Below are 21,012 nucleotides of genomic sequence, written 5' to 3' on the forward strand. Positions count from 1 at the left end.
CTGCACAGTTTATTTCATTTGATGACTATGTGTAGCCATTCAATCAGTCCAGTAGATGGCGGTAATGCTCTATTACACATTATGTCCGGAAGAAGAAGACACAGCTTCAACCTTAACCACGCCTCTGAGGTTTACTCCCCCCTGACGTCATGCCAGTCCTCCCTATGCGGGGTTGTGGATGTTACTGGGCACAGCCTGCCTTGCATCGTCCGTGGAGAAAAACGTGCCTTCATCCCGTGTTGTGTCAGTGGTAAACTGACTAACCCCCGCACAGAGACCAGTGTTTTATAACAGCAGCAGAACTGGACAGATCGATGGATCTGTAGAGGATGCATGCACGCGGGTGTTTACACAGGCTTAAAGTGGACACTATTTTCTTTGACCTCATGGAACCAGCACAGAGGCGCTGTCACTTCTGACTGCGGATTTATTCTAATATTCTTACAATACGTTGAGGAATTTCCAAACTCCCCATGGTACTTGAAAGGTCAGTAATAAGCTACGCACAGATGTGGATTTGTTGTGTGGTCATGTGTGCAGGGACATGTGTGTGCATGCTTTGTTTCTATTTGCACAGTATGCATTTTGCACATTTTACAGAATGCACAGCCAGTACATTTCCCAGAGTGTGGTCTTTTGTGTGGAGCAACATTTCTTTTGCGTTTAGTGAGATGGATGGCATTGGGAACACCATGCAGAAGAAGGCTGCAGAGCTCGAACGCCTGGCAGAAGTGCTGGTGACTGGTGAACAGCTAAGGTAAGTCACTTGGTGTTTTATAACCAGTTTCATATTGAGACTGCGGTGCAGCATTACATCTAGAAAAATAATATTTCTACTTGTTATACAAGATACTAGAAAATAATCCTCTTAAACAGATTTATATCTTGGGAAGTTCACAATGAACAAGGATGTGGCCCAAGACAAATCCTAACACAGTTCACAAAAACTCTATGGATTTCTAATGTAAACTATTCTAGTTGAATTGTGTATATCATATTTTCCAAATATCTAAATAAACTTGCATTTATTTTAATAATGCCTAATGTCTTTACTTGCGTAATGTTTTTGACAGACATTGAGCTTAACTCGGTAGATACACTTTTTACTTTACATTTGTGCAGATTTTGTGCACATTGCAAATATTTTTCTTTCTTTCTCTTTTCACTATGTTGAAGTTCATAAAGACAATCCACCAATTTAAACTAACAAATAGACTCTTCTTTTAACGACTTTCAATCCTCCACACAATACTACCACTCTGTATCTGTCTTGTGTCGGTCACATTATATTTTGATCGATTTTGTGCGTGCTGTTTCCCAGGTTGCGTCTTCATGAGGCGAAAGTGATCAAGGACCGGAGGCACCACTTGAGGACTTACCCAAACTGTTTTGTGGCCAAAGAGCTCATTGATTGGCTTCTTGAGCACAAGGAGGCCACAGACAGAGAAACTGCCATTAAGATTATGCAGAAGCTTCTGGACCAGTGCATCATTCACCATGGTGAGACACGGTCACTCTCCCGCACCTTCCTTCTCTTACTCGACACTACTGGGGACCTTCAACTTTCCTTACCTTAATATACCTTTCCCTTCCCATTACCTGCCTTAACAGAAAAGTTAAATAACAGTTTGAAGCTCTAATCATATGTGTCAGTCAGGTTTTGCTAAAGTAATGTTGGACGCCTTGGTTGAACTTTTTACTGCACATGATAATAATAGTATGGAGATGGCCGGTAACTATGATTAACAAGGGATCATGCTTTTTGTAGCACTGTTTACAAACAGAATAATACGAACAATCTCTCCTGGTTATTTACATTTTTTATTTATAGCGGCGTAGGTTTATCATCAACATTTTATGGTAAAATAATGCGTAGGTTGGGAATACAGGTTAAAGCTTAGACATTCTTTGCATAAAAAACTGCCATTCTTGAAAAACACAGAAGAGAAGAGCGTCACCCCATGGCATCAGCAGGTGGGAGGAAAGTGTTTCGAACTTTTGTGAAGGAGCTGGAGTGAAAGTGCAGAATTACTCAACCACAGCTCACAGAGAAGCTCAGGGATGCAACTTTATAGATTGTATTTACATCTTTTTGTTTCTTTTCAGTTTGCGATGAGCACCGTGAGTTTAAAGACCTGAAGCTGTTTTACCGATTCCGCAAGGATGACGGCACATTTCCTTTGGACAGCGAGGCCAAGGTCTTCATGAGAGGACAGCGGCTCTATGAAAAGTAAACACACTTTCTTGTTGTGGTGAAAACATTTACTTTGTGTCAGTTTTTGATGAGATTGTAACTGGACATTTGCCAACGTTTTTGTTATATTTTATCTGTTTATCTGTCGACTTCTCAAACTTTGGAGAAAGAAAAACCTGTTTCAAGACTGAATACGATCATTAAGCGTAGTTAAAATGTTTTCCAGCCAAGTAAGAAAATAATATTAATCATTTGTGAAATCAAAAAAATAGAAGAGATGGTTAAGGATATAAAGAATTGAACATATTTTGTAGTAAAATGTTTAGTCCCTCGGGATCTCTCTCCATTCAGATAAACAATCTATCTGCGCTGTTTACTCTTGACACAGTGTAACTGCTGAGACATGTTTCTTTTCACTATTATGTCCTTAAGTCTCTTCGAAGCTGTTGCATAAGAGGAAGAAACAGTCCGAGAAGTGGCATCTGTGTTTATGTAATCACCCCAGTGAAGGCCACCACAGGGCTGTGACACTGGCCCACTTTAAGCTTTTCAGGAATAAATCTCATCATGGCTCCTGTCTCTGCGATATTAAGAGTTAGCCTTGCCAGAAAGCCTACTGCTCTACATACTGTGTGCCTGTGCTTTTGAAAGATAGGACACATCTAAAAAGCAGGAAAATTGCACCACAAAATAAGAAAGCTGACCTTTTCAGTTTTAATTCGATTTGTCTTACAGCAATAAATCAACAAAACGTTTTTTCTTAACATTTGCAGTAGCTTTAGTGTTTTAATCGTCTTTAAAGCACATGATCATCATAAGGAGACAGCTGCCTCGTGTGTAATCACATGTGAGCGATTCCGTTGGAAAAAACACTGAAAACATTGACAGTCTTTCGTCATAAACATGGATTTTCTTCCCTCATGTTGCATTAACCACTGTTCAATAACTCACTCACTGCTGCGATCTGATTGATGTTTGGACAGTGGTTTCTAAGCAACATTAGCCTAAGGGCGTGTTGTGTAGCCTATAAACCGCTGTTGACGTGCTCCAGTGATCAGAAAACTCGAGGAAATATTTGACATGAGAAAGTGTATTATTACATTTATCTAGCATTATAGGCTGTATTGCATATAGAATACAGTATATATTACTTATTAGTGTTTTACTGTGTGGAAAGGTTATGAAAGCAACAACTTTGGCGGAAATTTACTTTACTTAAGTAAAAGAAACTTTAAATATTAAATAATGCATTAGAGACAGATGAGTTCAAATAAAATCCTGTGGCAATAATGATTAAGAGGAGGCATGTGTCTATTTGTTTTCTATGCATTTGCTTTTCTCTAATCTTCCTGTGTCTGGGCTGATCAGTGACCCAAAAGTTTACAGAGTCACTGTGATGCTGGTCTGCCCTTTTCATCACAGAAAGACACCGATTGCTTTGGTTTTGACATTTTGTCCTTAAAAATTCAGATTTTTGTTATGGAATAATCAAAAAATATATATTTTGCATTGAAAACAGCAAAGTTAAAACCTGCAGACATTTTTTCACCTGCAGAAAACAATTCTGTCCTAAATACTGTCCTAAATATTAGCATATATTATCCTCATCTCAGCTAAAACACAATAAAAGTAGAGAACAGATCTGTGGAACAACAGTTTTGACGTCACAATCCGCAGTTTTATATAACATTTGCAGGATACAGCACTTACAGTATGTGTGTGTTAAATAATGAATAACACCAGTAGCGCCAACACTCCCATTCCCTCCTCACTCCCATCTTCAGCCGACTGCAGAGAATGAAGCTAAACACATTACTGTAGCTCTAACATTCAGATTTGTCTTTCTGAAGTCCTAAGAATTACCCAGCATTGTTCTTTCACAGTTTAATGGTTTAAACAAAACTTCTTCACTCTGCAAATAAGAGAGTCGTCCTTCAACCCAGTGCCCAGCACGCTCTGCGCTGCAGGTCTGGTATTTTCGCTGACTGCACAAGTCTGCTGTGGACATAACCAGGACAGGGCCTGGTCCGACCTAAATTACCATGCTGCTTGCACACTGCCGCATACAGTTATAAATATACAAATTGTAAAACTCTTCTTTGTTTTGATTAAATGGGTCTAACACTAAGTCTCAGTTCAAATCAACACATACTTGCCATAATCAAGGGCTGCTTAAAGGGACTATACGGAGTTTAAAAATGCAATGTCCTAATGTGTTGAATGAGCCCAGACCTATTCACCACAACTGCCTCTAAAATCCTGCACTGTCACTCAAAGTTGTTTATTGGAAAAAATACAGCAATACACATATAGAAAAAATCAGTGATGGAAAATAAGCAAATAATAATGTTCACAATGCATTGTATTTTAGGTAAATGGTTTAGAGGAATTTCAATAATAATTTGTCTCGAGCCGACCGGGGATATATGTTTTTGTAATCGTTGGTTGCTATGATTAAAATCAGTTGAGTAATTTGATTAATTGCACAGCGTTACCTCACACGGTGCAGTTTAAAACAAGCAAATTCATATAATCCTAATGACATGCTCCACCTAGCTAATTATGGGAGATTAGATTACTGTTGCACTCTGTTTGCTTATTCTGTCGTTTTAAAAGATCCACATGATAGACTTCATTGAATATTCATAACATGTTTTTGTTCAGCCCTGTAGTTTGTTTCAGTTCTCGGTTAGTTTAGTTTATTGACCTATGGAGTGGCCTGCTTAAGAGCTGTGCAGTTCAATCCCTGGTCACAGTGACATTTGTTGGATGATTTCTTTTCTCTATCGCTGTGACCTTTAATTCTTGTGTCCTAAAACGTAAGCACAGGCAACTCCTTAAATTCCAACTCCCACAGCTATCTGCAAGGACAGTAAAAAAGTATGTGTCTTAAAATGTAAGCACAGGGAACTCCTTTATTTCCAACTCCCTTGGCTATCTGCAAATACAGGAATGGGTTGATACTTTTTGAGACAGTAGAACATGCACGAACAAGTCCAACAACAGGTTCATGATGGCTCTAAAGTGTTTTTGTTATACCTGCAGTGTCAGCACTTGCACTGGTTTTGCCTTTTTATTGTTGCGTGTCATTTTTTTTAACTTCATTTTCAATATTTAGTTGTATTTGCAGATTTTCCTCTAAATCATTTTCTCAATCACTTATGTGTAAACAGGTTGATGAATACAGAGAACACCCTGTTACAGAGCAGGGAGGAGGAGGGCGGGTCGTTTGAGCGGTCCCTCGTGTCGTCCGAGTTCATCGACTGGTTGCTGCAGGAGGGCGAGACGCCGACCCGAGGGGAGGCTGAGCAACTGGGACGACGCCTGCTCGAGCATGGCATCATCCAGCATGGTGGGTGCACACAAACGTTTTCATTTCATTGAATTCACCGACACTCACTTTTACAACAACACTTTTATGTTGCTACTCTTTGGGTGAATGGAGGAGGTTGCAATAGAAAGGGTTTCTGATGTGGAACAAATGCTAAATCACTGGGAAATATGCTACATTCTTGAATATCTTTTTCCCTGCAGAGTGAAGCCGATACTCTCATGGGTAAGGTTGATGCACATATGGCAGAACAATGTTTTCCGGCTCTGACAATTTGCTGAATGTCTCACTCTCCACCCTTTTCACCCTGTGCCTATCCAATAAAGCCTAAAAGAAAAGACCAGACTTTGTTATGGTGGGGTGGCTCAGTGGCTCAGTGGCAGATTATTCACCCATTCGTTTATAGGCAGGCAGTTATGCTTCAAAGTCTATATCCTGAGGTGAGGCACTTCTCTCAGGCTTGTTTACATACAGTACATGTCGTTAGCCACATATCATAATTGCCTAAGTCACTTTGTATTGTTACAATGGCAATAAGAGAAAACAAAAATGAGTTATGCAATTATGCTATGTGGCTAGCGATGTGTCTCATGTAGGTTCGTTCACATGGCCCGTTCCAACCAATTTAAGTTATAATAACAGTCTCTTATTGTGGCCTAGTTTGAGTTTCCAGGTTCTCTTGTCAGGTCAGTGGACCAAAGTAACATTCTTTCACAAAGTCCTCTTAACCTGGAAAACTGCCTATTCTTAACTACGACCTGTGTTCTAGACAGAAATATCCATCCACGCAATGTTGTCTTTCCTCTCAGTGCTCAGACAAGTTTCACAAGTCCCTAATTCCCACTGAGACGTAGAAAGCATGAAGTCTCTCCCTGAATGTGGTTTCGAACAATCCTCAAAAGTAAGTCATTAAGCCCCATTTTAGTCTGTTAGAAATTACTGTTCCCTCTATATTCTTCATCAAAATCATCAGAATGAATAAACAGTGTCTGCTTAAACTAATACCACCCAAACATTTACATTTGATCCTATTTTTATTGGCCATGAAATGTACACATTCACAGGACAGCGTGGAATAAGTAAGTACACCGCCTGAATCGTGTGAAGAGGAATGGTCCAAGATTCATCCTGATTGTTGTGAGCGTCTAATCTGCAACTACAGGAAAGCAGGTATTGCTGCAAAAGAAGGAGCAGCAGCTATTTAATACAGGGGTTCACTTACTTACTCCATGCATGTTGTGAAATCTCAGGTCTTTCTCCAAAATATCGTGATAAACTTGTGAATTCATTTTTCTATTGATGATAGCAGGTTGTCCAGGCCCTGAGGCAACAAAACAGACCCACACCATGATTCGCCCTGCTCCATACTTCACAGTGAGCATAGTGTAATTTGTCCTCCACTGCTTTTCTGTAGCTGCAGATTAGACGCTCTCAACGATCAGGATGAATCTTGGACCATTCCTCTTCACAAAACTGCTGCAGTTCAGTGAGTTTCAGGCGGTGTACTCACTTATGCCACGCTCTCCTGTGAATGTTTACATGTTATGGCCATTAAAAATATGATCAAATGTAAATGTTTGGGTGGTATTAGTTTAAGCAGAGACTGATTTTTCATTCTTATGATTTTGATTAGATCACAGACCACATTTTCTGACCAATTTACGAAATTGTGAGAAATTGTGAGAAATTCCAAACAGTGTACTCACTTTTTCTTCCCACTGTAATTGTAATGGAGTTTACAATAAAGTGTCTCTCCTTGAACAAACTGCCTCTCATTACATGGGAGCCCTCTCTAAGTTCAGGCCTGTCAGACTGCCAGTAATGCCGTGGTGCGTCTCTGGGGCTTAGGAATGTGTTGCCTTTCTGCAGAGACACACTGCTGTTGTTTGTTGTCACTTGGTTAATGTTGTACAGAGCGAGCTGCTTCCTGCCACACACTCACTAACTGGGAATTGCTCCCATATACAGATGACAAGAGGATCATAACATGTGGGCAATCTGCTGAAAAAAGGTTTCACTGTTCATTTGTTTACAAGGCTTAACAGCCACTGAAAAAGTAACAAGTCTGTCTTTACCCCATCTGTTTCTTCTCGAGATGATTTAGATAATGTGGCTGTTTGGTGTTTGTTCCTTCAACAGTGAACCGCAGTCGAGCAATGGAGATGTAACATTTCTTTAAAGGCTTTATTGGAAGGGACTTTCTGCAAAAATGGTTGTAACCACTTGACTCTCAACAGCGCCGACTTAGCTTTCACACTTAGGTATTCTGATGCTGTGGCTGTTAAGTGTATTTACCAATAGTGACACAGCAGGTAGTTGTACCTGGGCTCCTCTCTGTACCTTTGTTTTGGCTGAATCACACCCAAATTTGTGCCATTTACACTTTACGGGACATGGTTAAAGTAGGAAAGCTAAATATTAAACCTGTGCCCAACTTTTGTGTTGTCATGACATGCCTTTTATGACACATTAGACTTCATTTTTTGCAACAACATTGTAAACACAATTATATTTAAGATTTTGCTTACATTTTTTACCCTGCTTTCTTCAGTTTGACATTTTTTTCCCTTTTTATTAAACATGTGCTAATTGTAGGGAATATAACAGTCCATAGCAAGTCAATGTGCATTTGGTTGAGTAGTAAAAAAAAATACACAGAACAGCGTAAAATGAATGCAAGTGTAAAAATGGTAATAACTGACACAACAAATAAAAAAGAAAATAGATACATGAATCATCCTACTTCCGGTTCAAGGGTCAGTTCATTTATCATGCTGTATTTGATTTAGAAGCTCTATTGCTTTTGCCAATTTCCTAACTTTCCTAACACAGACAGGAAATTACAACAATAGAGGCAAACAATGTTAACCTGTTGCCGTGCAACCACGTTATGTCAATGGGAAATGAGTGAGTCAAGCTGCTATGGAGCTTTACCTCTATCTATGTCATTAACTTAAACATTTGCATAAAAATAACTTTTCTTCCTAACGCCCCTTCCTTAAAGGAGCTATACCTGATTGTACAAAGAAACAGGGTCACTCAAATTTCCAACTGCTATTTTCTGGTCCAAACTCATCTCAAACTTTCCTAATGCATTTACAACATTCAGTTTTAAACCAGGTTTCTCAACTTTCAGGGAGGAAAACTGCCACTTCACTGTAAAAAATGACTACTAGCCTGACATTTTATGACTGTTTAAAAGGATGAGGACATTCATCCATTTTTGGATAAATGTCTGCTTTCACCATATACTAAAGGGCAAGACCAATTTTATTCCAATACAGAAAAAAAAAAAAAATCAAGGATAGTTCCTTTAAAGCCACAGACCGTGTAGAATTTTACCCGATAAATAAAATTAAAATGCAAGGATTTATTTTATGGCAGATCATTTCATCATTGAAAAATACCTCATAAATGAACAAATGTCTCTCCTAGACATGACTGTAACTTTACCAGGAGTGGGCACATCTTCTCCAGCTCGTCTCCATGGAGATGGGACTAAAGTCAGTAAAGTTTGAGATTTAAATAGGTTAGATCCTCATCCAGCTCCACTCTTTGATTACGTACTGCATTTTCTGTGTTGAGCTGGTCATTGGAAGCATGTTTTGTGTTGATGGCAGCAGTACAGTCCAAAATGTTATGCAGTGTACCTTTAAATTGCTGCTTCACTGCCGAATGAAAGTCATGTGATTATTTTTCAAAATGGCCCTTGAAGTTTCTTTGACCGAATGACATGGAAGGAAACTGGTTTTCCAGGACGAATGTGTTTTAAACTTTAATAATGGTTGTAGTGTGTTTTTAATGCTCATGCGTGTTCATGTCAAGACTTGATGAATGATGCCACAGGGAAAATTTCGTCATTTTATCCTCTTTTTTTTTTTTAAAGCATTTTCAGTGTAAATTCAAGTTTTGGGTCCGTTAGACTGAATGACATTGAAACATTTAAACCTGTAATATTTTGTCAATGTACATTTTTTCTTCCTGTTATTATTTGGCATCACTAAAGTATCATAAACTTTATCAATTGCAACAATATCAAGCATTTTATATACATAACTACAATCGCTGTGACTTCAAGACACCTGACCCTTTTTCCAACAGTTACCAGTCGACTAACGGAGATGTAAAAGTTAGCATTCACATTTTTGCAATCAACAGGACTTTCTGCAAATTGTTGTGACCACTTGATGATCCACTGTGCCGACTTTCACACTTAAGTGTTCTGAAGCTGTGGCTGTGAAGTGTATTTAGCGTTAAAAAAGAAAAACACGCACATCCAGTCTGAAATGTGTGCAGGACCAAAGTAGACTACAGAGCTGAAAAAGAAAAAAAGTCCGCACAACTAGGTAGCTCCCAGAAAAAGTATTTAATGATGACTTACACCGTGTAACGTTTCGGGCCTGCGCCCTTCCTCAGACATGAAGGGCCAGAAAAATACTTTTTCTGGGAGCTACCTAGTTCTTTTTCAGCTGTGAAGTGTATTTACCCATTGTGACACAGCAGATAGTTGTACCTGGACTCCTCTCTGTGCCTTTGTTGTTGTTTTGGCCAATTAATGTAAGATCCCAGTCTCCATCACGACTGAAACAATTGTAAAACACTATTGTCACTGATTTCATTGGCCGTATGAGACTGACTGACTACAATGTGCATCAGGTCAGTCAGTCCGTCCACTGTTGGCCCTTTGTCACTTGTATAAAAGGTTTTTGTTTGCTCCACAAAAGCCAGCTCCCAGTGACGTACACGCAGACTGACCCCGACCTTCTTTGCTCTATAGGCAGCCATGGGTTATCTCATTATTCACTCAGGTACAGTCCATTTAACCCAAAGTTAAGTGCCTATGTAATATAGGACATGTTTCCAGACTGTGCTGCCCACTTCCCCTGTCTCTAATACATGTTCACCAGGTCTCCAGCTGTAACACGTTGAAGGTCAGTGCACTTTGAGGCCAGTTTGTTTGTACAACAGGTGATCTCTGCACTGAGGACTGTTTATTTAATACTGCTCGTTTCAATGCGAAGAATTTTTAAGGTCGTCCGCAACTCAAGCTGGGTCAAGTGAGGATAATATCTGAAGCTGCCCTCGCAAAAATCTACTGGAATAGTTTAGATTTAGATACGACTTAGAGAATAACAACCTTTTGTCTTTTCTCATCAGTCACCAACAAGCACCACTTTGTTGACGGGCCCCTGCTGTACCAGTTCAGGATGAATTTTAGGCGGAGGCGGCGGCTGATCGAGCTTCTTCACGAGAGGAGTCGGACCATCCCCGAAAGTCACGACAGTCCCTTCTGTCTACGCAAACAGAACTCAGACGGGAGCAACACCAGCTTCCTCTCAGGTACCAAGGCAATCATCCCATTTGGGAATAGACTGTGCTTTGTTTTGCAGTGTCGACTAGAGCTTATAGACACAGATTAACGCAGGTGATGATAGAAAAGGATTTTTGACAAAGGGCCTCATTTCCTAGTTATCCAGAGAGTTTTTTTAAATTCATGCAGCTCTTATATTTGAAGAGTTTAGTGGCGCTAGACTAGTGCTAAGCTAGTGCATGTCTATGGTAACTAGTAGCCTGCATTAAAAACAGTCTGACCCAAGCACAGTGCACCTGAGGCAAATCACTTATAACACCAGACTACTGATATAAATGTCTGTGTTGACTGAATGATTTTTGAAATATAACCATTTCGCATTTAAAAGAAGTTATATTTGAGCAGCATCAGCTTCGTGGTTGTCAGCTACGCACCGGCGGAGTGATCTGTTCGGTTACCAGATCTACAGTAGTTTGTTTACCTGCGGCCGGCATTACTACACCTGGAATTCGCAAAGGAGCTTTCTACAAATCAGATATGGCAACATTTGGAGGACTACCTGATGATTTTGAAGAGGTTTTTAATGCAGGCTACTAGTTACCATAGACATGCACTAGCCTAGCACTAGCCTAGCATCACTAAACTCTTCAAATATAAGGACTGCATGAATAAAAAGGAAAAGAAAATCTCCACAAACAACACTCTGGATAACTAGGAAATTAGGTCCTATGTTAAAAATCCTGAAATATCCCTTTAAGGAAAGTTTGTATGTTGCGGCATTTATCCAACTTTATTCCAACCTCATTGTCTTGAGTTCAGTTTTGGCCCACTTTTTACACTTTTTCACCCTGTGCTGGCCTGTCCTGACTGTGTTATACCCAAGTGGTTTGGCTGGAGGCTGCAACGCACATGCTAGGTGCTTTGCCAGCCTCAACCTCGTCAGTTCGCCAACACTGAGGCTTGCGGTCTTATTGTTAAAAATAAGATTGTTTTCGCCCATAGGCTTTGTCAGACAGGACAATAGGGGGAAAGGGGGAAACAACATTCAAGAAATTGTCACAACCGGGCCCGCCATCTCTAAGCCTGCTCTGGCTCTGGAAATCAATTTTCCATTAATTTGTCCCATAAACATTAAGAAAATAAATACAATTGACAGCTCGAGTGAATTATTGATACTGATCAGCCATGTGGTAACTCATGATTTTAATTACGATCATGAAACTTTATAAACCAAAGAGTTTTAAAGGAATTTCTCTGTATTTTATCTTAACCTCGCAACCCCCCCATAAACAAGTGCATTTTCTCCAATTAAGCTTTACCCAGATCTAAAGGTTTACAGCCTATTGGCTAGTGTGACATCTCATTTGAAAGCTAAGGCCTACAAAACTCATCTAAATAGATCTTTTTCCTTGCGTTTTTGCCGTGTTGTTGCAACCTTTTTTGACATTTCTTTTCATTACTTTTTATATTGTTCTTTTGTGGCATTTTTGTTGCTTTTTCGTCACTTTTCAGTTACTCTGCTGTTGCTCTTTTGTGGCTTTTTTGTTTCTTTTTCATCGGGTTTTTGCACTTTTCTTTTGCTTTTTTGTCTTTTTATCGCTTTCATCACACATATTTGTCACTTTTCTTTTATTCTTTAGTTGCTTTGTCGTCACGGTTTCGTCACTCTTTTGTAGCGTTTTCATCCTCATTCTCATCTCAGTTGTGATGCTATTTTTCAAGAAGCTTTTATATTTGGTCAAAGCCAAACTGGTGAAACTTAGCTCTGTTCGGGTGGGGGTTAAGAGGTTGATATTTACATTTTTGTAAACAAACACTTTCCTCGTCCCCTTGTGCCAGTGAGTCCGACTCGAGAGATCAAGGTGGCGGTCGGGGTTCGCCGCAGCAGTTTGAGCAGCAGCTGTGGAAGCAGTGGATATTACAGCAGCAGCCCGACGCTCAGCAGCAGCCCACCCGTCCTCTGCAACCCCAAGTCTGGTAAGATCACACAGACCCAAGGAGTGTGTGTCAAAGGTTGCAGTTGGAGGTGAAAACATATATGCTATATTATTGTTTATACACATGATATGGTATAAATAGGATCCTCCACTAAAGGTTTCCTGAGATCAAAGCCGTGCCCTTGACAGAGTTTTCTTTGTAGTGTTAAACATAAACACTCACACACAATGTAGTATAGGAAAAGGAAGGCAAACACAAACTAAGGATTTCTTCTAGGTTTGTCAGTCAAGCTTTATTTGTATCTCATATTAGTAGTTTAATTTACTATGGAAACTAGCGCCAAATCGATGAACACTAAACCCTGCCTGAGTAAATAGTTAGGTTCATGCCTATAAGTAATAATTTTCCTCATGACAGTTACACAAATTTGTGGTAAGATGGAAAGTACAGTTTATTGTTGCCATAAGAAAGCCACATAACTCTGAGTACATACTTAAGACTGGGAGACAGGGCAAAGAGGAAGTTAAAGAAGGCGATGGTTGGCTTTTCAGGAAGTAGGGAGCCCCAGGCCCTAACATGTGACTCACCTCAGCACTTTCCACACATGGTTTCTGCTTCATTCATGTAACTCCACTGCTCTTGAACAAGTCAGCTGCTACAAATATATCGACATAAGTCTAATATGTAAATGTTTTTTTCTTAATCAGTTTTGAAGAGGCAAGTGAGTCCAGAGGAGCTACAGGCACCAGGAGGACCATTTATAAAGAAGACATTCACAGTATGTCACCCACTCACAAACGATGCAGTCACACATCACTCGTGACTTTTAAACTAAGGATCACAACGGAGAACATGTGCAGCACTGTGCCAAATGCAAGAATCATTATATAAAACCACAACCTTTATTCGCGGTCTATAGAAATATCTAATTGTACTAAAATGTTTCCACTTGCATGAGCTCAAATACTAACAGATGCTTGTTGGCATGCTGCACAGTGGGTTCAGAAAGTTTTCAGACATTTAGTTATTATGTTATTTTGTTTTGTATTTGTCTGATAATAAACATATTTATTTTCTTTTGAAAAAAAAATAAAAAATCAAAATGGATGGATGGATGGATGGATAGGATACAATAGAATAGTCATGTATAGATAGATTGATAGTATGGTCATGTATGTATAGCCAGACAGGCAGGCAGACATGTATAGATAGTGAGACTCATGTATAGATGGCGAGAGTCATGTATAGATAGCGAGAGTCATGTATATATATATGGGGAAAGTCATGTATAGATAGCGAGAGTCATGTATATATAGTGAGAGTCATTTAAAGTTCAGAAAAACTATGACAGAGGAACAATCTACAATGGCTGCATTTTCCGTTCTTAATAATAGTTGTGCTGGTCAGTGAAAGTTTAGGTTTGTAATAAATTGCACTTTTTTCTCATGAGACAGGAAGGTACAACTCCTGAATTACCCTGAGTATTGAGGTTTAAGACAAAAAAAGACAATTTTCAGTATCAAACATCAAACAGTATCAGCATAGCAATGATAAATATAGGAGTATGAACACTTTCTGAACCAATATTAGAATGTATGTTTTTGCTTTCAGATCGTGGGTGATGCTGTCGGTTGGGGATTTGTTGTGCGAGGCAGTAAACCCTGTCACGTTCAGGCTGTGGACCCTGGCGGCCCAGCAGCTGCTGCCGGCATGAAGGTAAAACATGCTTACCGGAGTAAACTCGATGAACTACAACCTGCTGTAAATAACAAATGGAGTACTTGCTGCTAAATGCTGCTTTAGACATTACGTAATACACCATCACTACAAGTTTTCCTGCTCGGTTTGAACAATATTTTGCCAGTAGGAGTTTGACCAGTGTCTTTTTACACTGTGTGAAATATAGGAAGTGTCACAATTGATGGATGGGATTAAGGAGAAGTTCGAAGAAAAAAAAAGAAAACAGGGCAAATGAGAAATAAACAATGTCAGGAAAGGGGACAGAATAGGCTCTGAAGCCACAGCTGGCATGTTGGTATGTTAGAAGAGTGGCAGCAAGGAATTCTGGGAATGCAGATAATTGAGCCACTCTTTGGCCACAGCTTCAGAGAGAGGCAGGACTGTGAGTACATGACTGTGACATGTGAATTAAACCATTGATCCAGTCACTCGAGGGGTGTATTTATGTACAGTGGGTTCAGAAAGTTTTACAACCTCTTTAAATTATTTTCATTTCATCATATGTGTTTGTCTTTTTTCTATTGTTAAAAATTCTTCAGCACTGGTGTATTTGTTGCAATTTTAAGCAAAAACATGACTAATGGAAGAAGTTTGTCAAAAAGAGGAAGCTGTAATGCTGTCACTTCTGCTTTGGTTGCTGTCATGTTTTATTGCCATAGAAACAACAGTTGTCCGCTCATAAAAATGAGAGCTTTATGTCCTTGTGAGTGATTATCCGTTAACCTCAAAGTGACCGAGTTATGCGTGTAGCATACGGACTATTAGTACTTTCATTAGGATCATTAGGCTTTATGTGCAGTGGAAATGATCAACCAAACATAAATGAATTTAGGCAACGGCAAGTGCTAAACAGTATTTACTTTAGTTTTTTTACGGAGACGTTATTCCTTGCGCTGACGACATTAGTGTTGTTAGTACTTTTATTGGCATGTCATAAAGTAATGAGGTAAGTTGAGTGGTAGAGCAACATGTTACCATTGCAGTCCAGATAAGAATGACCATTTACACGCTGAACTCAGACGAAAGGTCACAAAAGTATCGCTTCATATAAAAGCTTTCAGACCTTTCACCTTTCCCCTCTATTCTCTATTAAATGCTGATTCAGCCTCAAACTAAGCCCATATGTTAAGGCCTAATGCATCACTCTTGGACTGAGGCTAATGGTCTTGCATAAGGCTTTCGGGAGAGTGGAGTGTGCCATCTGCCTAACATGACAGTGTGAGCACTTTAGTATGCATTTAGAGGGCACATATATATATATATATATATATATATGTATGTATGTGCCCTCTTTATTTATTTATTTTTTAATTTCTAGTGTGTCTTGTATAGGTTTAAGTATCAAAAGCGGGTAAGAAATAAAAAAATCTGTATATTCAAGTTTTATGCTGTTCAAAAGAAAAAAAAAATTAAAGACAACATTTAAATGAGAGGAAAAAATTTGGAAAAACAAGTGGAGAAATGGGGGTAAATTAAAAACAAATGTGGGCATAATCGGAAAAAAAAGTTTAGGTTTAGGGGGAAAAAATAGAACATTTTGGAGAAAAAAACAGGGGAAAATTAGTTAAAAATGGGGGGAAATAAGAAAAACTTTTTTCGCCCTTTCGATGTTAACGGAAGTATCTTGGTTCTGTCACTCAAACAAATGATACAAATGTAAAGAAATTAAATGGAAGGAAAGGGAATAAATTAACATTATTTATCTATTTTATGGTTCTGTGGGACAAATATTTTAGTATATGTATCGGAAAAAGTATCGTTTAGGTATCGGTATCGAAAACCAATATCGTTAAAGTACCGGTATTGAAAAACAACTTACGGAACCGAGCCCTAGTCTTACATATATTGAGCAAATTATGTTTTTCTCCTTGTGCAGTGGTATGTGTTGTCATTATCTGTCAGTTATGTTACATTCACCTTGAAATCCATTATTTTTCTCTTCATTTCGGCATTTAATTGAATTCCAACTTTTTCATTGATTGCTGGGGAAAGGGGAGATTAACTGTTGGTCTCTTTTTCCAGTTAGCTTTCTTTTCTTCAAAAGAACTTCAGCTGCCTTTGTTGTCTGTGGTTTGCTGATTGACTTGGCTTTGGCTTTGCTGCTTACGTCCTCCCCATTTCAACTTTGATGTGTGTAAAATGGAAGATACAACCGATATTAATGATCCACTTTCATGCTTGATGCATAAAAGTGGTTTTGATTTAGTAGTTTATACTACAAACAAAAGGATATGTGGTTTCATACTCTCAATTCAGATATCTCCTCTCTCCATCAGCTGAGTGCAGTGTGCAATAATGCACTCGCAGTCGCAGTCATACTGGCATAGTGTGGTTATTGCCTCATGTGAGTTGAAAATCACTGCCCGTGCGTCCTCTTCTTCCTCTCTGTGTGAGAGAGTCACTTTAACCCGCTCTGTGCAAGGGGCCATTCATCGTGGGCAGCTGGGCCTCAAGCCAAGTCTAACAACCCTCCTGCCTGAAAGGGAACAACTAGAGGGGAGAGTTGGACCAAGTTACAAAATCTCAAGGTTTAAAGGAAACACATGAACAGAAACAAAGAAACGTGTCCAATGCATGTGTCAGAGTTTCTTTTAAACTATAAATAGGCCTGGACACTCCTCTTGTTTATGGTTTTATCTGTTGTTCTGCAGTTGAGATAACACTCCAGAAAAAAACATGCACAGGCAATTACTGAAAGAAAAAAAAGGTGAAGCGCGATCTTTATTCTCTCTTAGGAATATTAGCTGGTACTTATTGCTAGGCTTTGACAGCAAAGTGTTCAAGGTTTACTATATTAACCTTGTCTACAGTATGGGTTTCAAGTGGTGGTAAAATTAGAGTTGTTGCCATAGCGATAGCTCTTGAATGGTCAAAAGTCCTTAAAGGCACACTGCGTAACATTTCGGATCGTACTGTTGCCAGCAATACAAAACTTGCTATTTTTTCATTGGAAATCAAAGAATGGATTTGGATGAGGGTTTAACCTATCTCATGTTTGGCTGCCATTAGTCACCATGGAGACGAGCTGGAGACGGTCCCGCTTCCAGTAAAGTTACAGTCAGGTCTTAGGAGAAGTGACCCTCACACACATTCATTCTGATGAAAATAGCTGTAATAAATTAACTAGTTTTATTCTAATTGATCGGAGAAATGTTGCGTGGTGGGGTTTTAAGGGGAACAAAACATGTATTTGAAACCCATGAATTGGAAAAGTTTCACCCATCTTGGTTCAGCCTGACAGGAGCAGTAGGTTGATCCTCGTGCAGTGTAGAAAGAAGTGGATACATTTCATGTTCGTGTTGCAAAACCAAACCACCGCAGCAGCAGCAGCATCATGTTGCAACATTCACAGCTCACGGCGGGACACAAGTCTTATTTTTATCTGTGCCAGAGCAGTGGTGAAATAACGATAAGGAAGGTGGAGTCCTGGCGTGACACAGGAGTGATTGGAGCATGCTGTACCCTCTGTAACACCCTGATACTCATTGATGAAATAGCAGTTGTGTAAAATATACCTAAACATAGTTAAACCAAAATATCGCAGCTTGCTATATCGAGAATTAGTCGCACTCCTAAATGTATTACTTGTGCCTCATTTTCTTTTGTTTTGTCCCTGCAGGTTTGCCAGTTTGTGGTGTCTGTGAACGGCCTGAGCGTCCTGTCTCATGACTACAGAACAGTGAGCAACCTCATCCTCACTGGACCTCGGACAATTGTTATGGAGGTGATGGAAGAGAATTGAGTTTAAAGACGTTTGGAAAAGGCAAAAAGAGGAACTCGACTCGTCCTGGAAACCAGAGCAACAGTGACTTTGTCTTTGTTCACATTGTTTGGACAAGGCGCATGATGGAGCAAGACTATATTTAACAGTGTGTGAGCTTCGTAAATCATTCTTAGAAGCACAGGACAGTGACGCACAAAAAATTGTTCAAATCTTTGACCAGGTTGCTTTAACCTGGCTGGGAGAGACGTACAACCTTGTCAATTTTGATTTTAAAGAGAATTACAGTGTAGCAGAGATTTCTAAGTATAATGACCACAGCTAAAGACAAACCAGGAAGAATAAATCACATGCAGTCAGTTTTCCTGACGCTGCACTGCCCTCTGCTGGAAAAACAGAAGGATTGTCCAAATACATGTTGAAATGACAACTTCAATTCAAAGATAAGGATTTTTTTTCTTTTCAGACATTACTGACAATTAATAGTTGTATTCAGATTGATTGTTATTTTACAGCTATTAAATTTAAATAGACATAAGCACTTAAGTGGCAAAAGCTTTTATTGGATGCAATTTCTATGTACATAGTACATAACGTGCAATCATGGCATATAAATATAGTCTGAAGAAGTCCTGTTGGATGGATGCATGTATAGTACACATTATATGTTTACTGACTTACTGATCTCAGTATTTTGTCTTATTTGTGTCCTAAGGTTCAGTGCCAAAACTATAATGAAGAGCATTGTGTTTTCTTTTAGACCTAGTAACCCAAAAATATATATTTGCTCCAAATTACAGTCCATGTTTTTGTAAGTATCATTTTTAAACCTCACTGGAAAATGACCTGAGCGTTAATTCTGCGGTGTATTCAGATTTCTAAAAGAGCTTTGCTTCCCTGTCGGACTGCATTTTGAGTAGTTTGAGTAGTGTCAGCACAGAGGAGGAAAGTCTTTTTGTTTGCAAATGTCTGACATGTCCCTTATGTCATCTTGGAGTCATTGTGCCAGTGTTGTAAGCTGTAACATGCATGACTCAAAATCTATGCTCATTTAGCATTAGATTAACTGCCTCGATTTTGTACCTCATATTTCAGAAATTGTAGAACTGAAAAACACACAGTAGTCGACTGGTTTTCTTAAATTGTCCTGAAGTTGTTAGTCTTAACTTCTTACAATTTTGTGCTGGTATTTTATCGAAGGGATTTTTGAAATGAAAAGGAAAGGCATCATAACTTCTTTCTGAACTTCATGTGGCTATAGAGTAGATACAGTTATTACATGTTCATAAGCTATTCTTCCTATACAAACGATTGTGCCTGGGAGCGTTTCCTAAAATGGGTTTGTAAGGAGGACATCGGCTGCACTGGACAAACACACGAATGCCAGAATGTCCAGTGTGGGTTATGAACGATCCTGAACGGGTGTAGCTGGTCCAAGCTGGTGAAAAATGTTCTTTGACTGTTCAACTATACAGACGCATTTGCCTTAACGTTTTTTTGCTGCTAATCTCTCACACTGTTTTATTACAAAATCAATCATCTAGTTCAACCGACAATCAATGTTTGTGTGGAAACCATTTTCAAGAAGGACGAGGGAAAGCAGTAGAATGATGTACGGATGGAATATTTGCATTTATGTTCATGTTTATTGCATACTGAACATGCCGATTTATTAAACCTTTCTGTGGGACTTTGTACTTTTAGACAATAGCGTCACACCATCAGCAGCTAATGTTTGTTTTGATGTTCTAATACATTAAACACAAAAAACTAAACAGATTGAGTGGCCTCTACTTAAACCATATGCTTTTACTGTTGCAGGCAGATTTACACTTGCTCTTAAAGCATCAAGTGTCTCATATAAGATCTGATATAGACTTAATCTTATTTCCACAAAGTGATTATTATAACATAGGTCTGGATGATATGGCTAAAATAAATAATTGTTGTTATTGCTTGGGTACATCTGCAATTTAGACTTCATTATTATTTTTTTTAAAGTAAAGTGTAAGTTAAGTATTTTTCTGGTTTATGGTTTAGACCTAAAGTGTATTGATGTTTTTTCTCGATACAGCTGGACTTGATTTAGACGGCAGGCGATTTCAAGTATTAGGCCTCCCACCTGGTCATTCTCTAAACCTTCAGCCATTTAAATGAAATCGATTCAATACACGTCCTAGCGGTTTGCAGCCGAGTGTGAAGCAGCCGGGATGAGGATCACCTCCAAATCCTAGGCCATGGTTCCGGATAAGGTGGCTTCCCCTCTTCAGGTCGGTGGGGAGTCCTTACCTCAAGTGGAGGAGTTCAAGTATCTCGGGGTCGTGTTCACGAGTGAGGGACGGATGGAGCGTGAGATCGACAGACGGATCGGTGCGGCGTCAGCAGTGATGCGGTCGCTGTATCGGTCTGTCGTGGTGAAGAGGGAGCTGAGTCGGGGGGCAAAACTCTCGATTTACCGATCGATCTACGTTCACTCTCACCTATGGTCATGAGATCTGGGTAATGACCGAAAGGACAAGCGGCCGAAATGAGTTTCCTTCGCAGGGTGGCTGTGCGCATCCTTCGAGATCAGGTGAGGAGCTCAGTTACTCGGGAGGAGCTTGGAGTAGAGTCGCTGCTCCTTCACGTCGAAAGGAGCCAGGCATGTTCTATTGGGACAAGGGCTCGTGGAAGGCCCAGGACACGCTGGTGGGACCATGTCTCTGAGCTGGCCTGGTGTCGCCTCGGGGTCCCCCCAGAACAGCTGGAGGAGGTGTGTGTGGATCAGGAAGTTTGGG

At 39.6% G+C, this 21,012-nt stretch overlaps 1 protein-coding gene across 1 annotated transcript; it reads left to right on the top strand.

Moving 5' to 3' along the window:
- Nucleotides 1-143: 143 nt before the first annotated feature.
- On the top strand, nucleotides 144-19,346 carry deptor (DEP domain containing MTOR-interacting protein). The gene is made up of 10 exons (XM_079560752.1): nucleotides 144-487; nucleotides 668-757; nucleotides 1,322-1,500; nucleotides 2,107-2,230; nucleotides 5,368-5,546; nucleotides 10,683-10,865; nucleotides 12,676-12,813; nucleotides 13,482-13,552; nucleotides 14,386-14,490; nucleotides 18,134-19,346. The coding sequence occupies exons 1-10, from the start codon at nucleotides 474-476 to the stop codon at nucleotides 18,254-18,256; spliced, it is 1,206 nt and encodes a 401-aa protein (XP_079416878.1). The 5' UTR covers nucleotides 144-473; the 3' UTR covers nucleotides 18,257-19,346.
- The last annotated feature ends 1,666 nt before the right edge of the window (nucleotides 19,347-21,012 follow it).

The sequence above is a fragment of the Gobius niger genome (assembly GCF_951799975.1).
Source record: "Gobius niger genome assembly, chromosome: 8".
Lineage (NCBI taxonomy): Eukaryota > Metazoa > Chordata > Actinopteri > Gobiiformes > Gobiidae > Gobius > Gobius niger.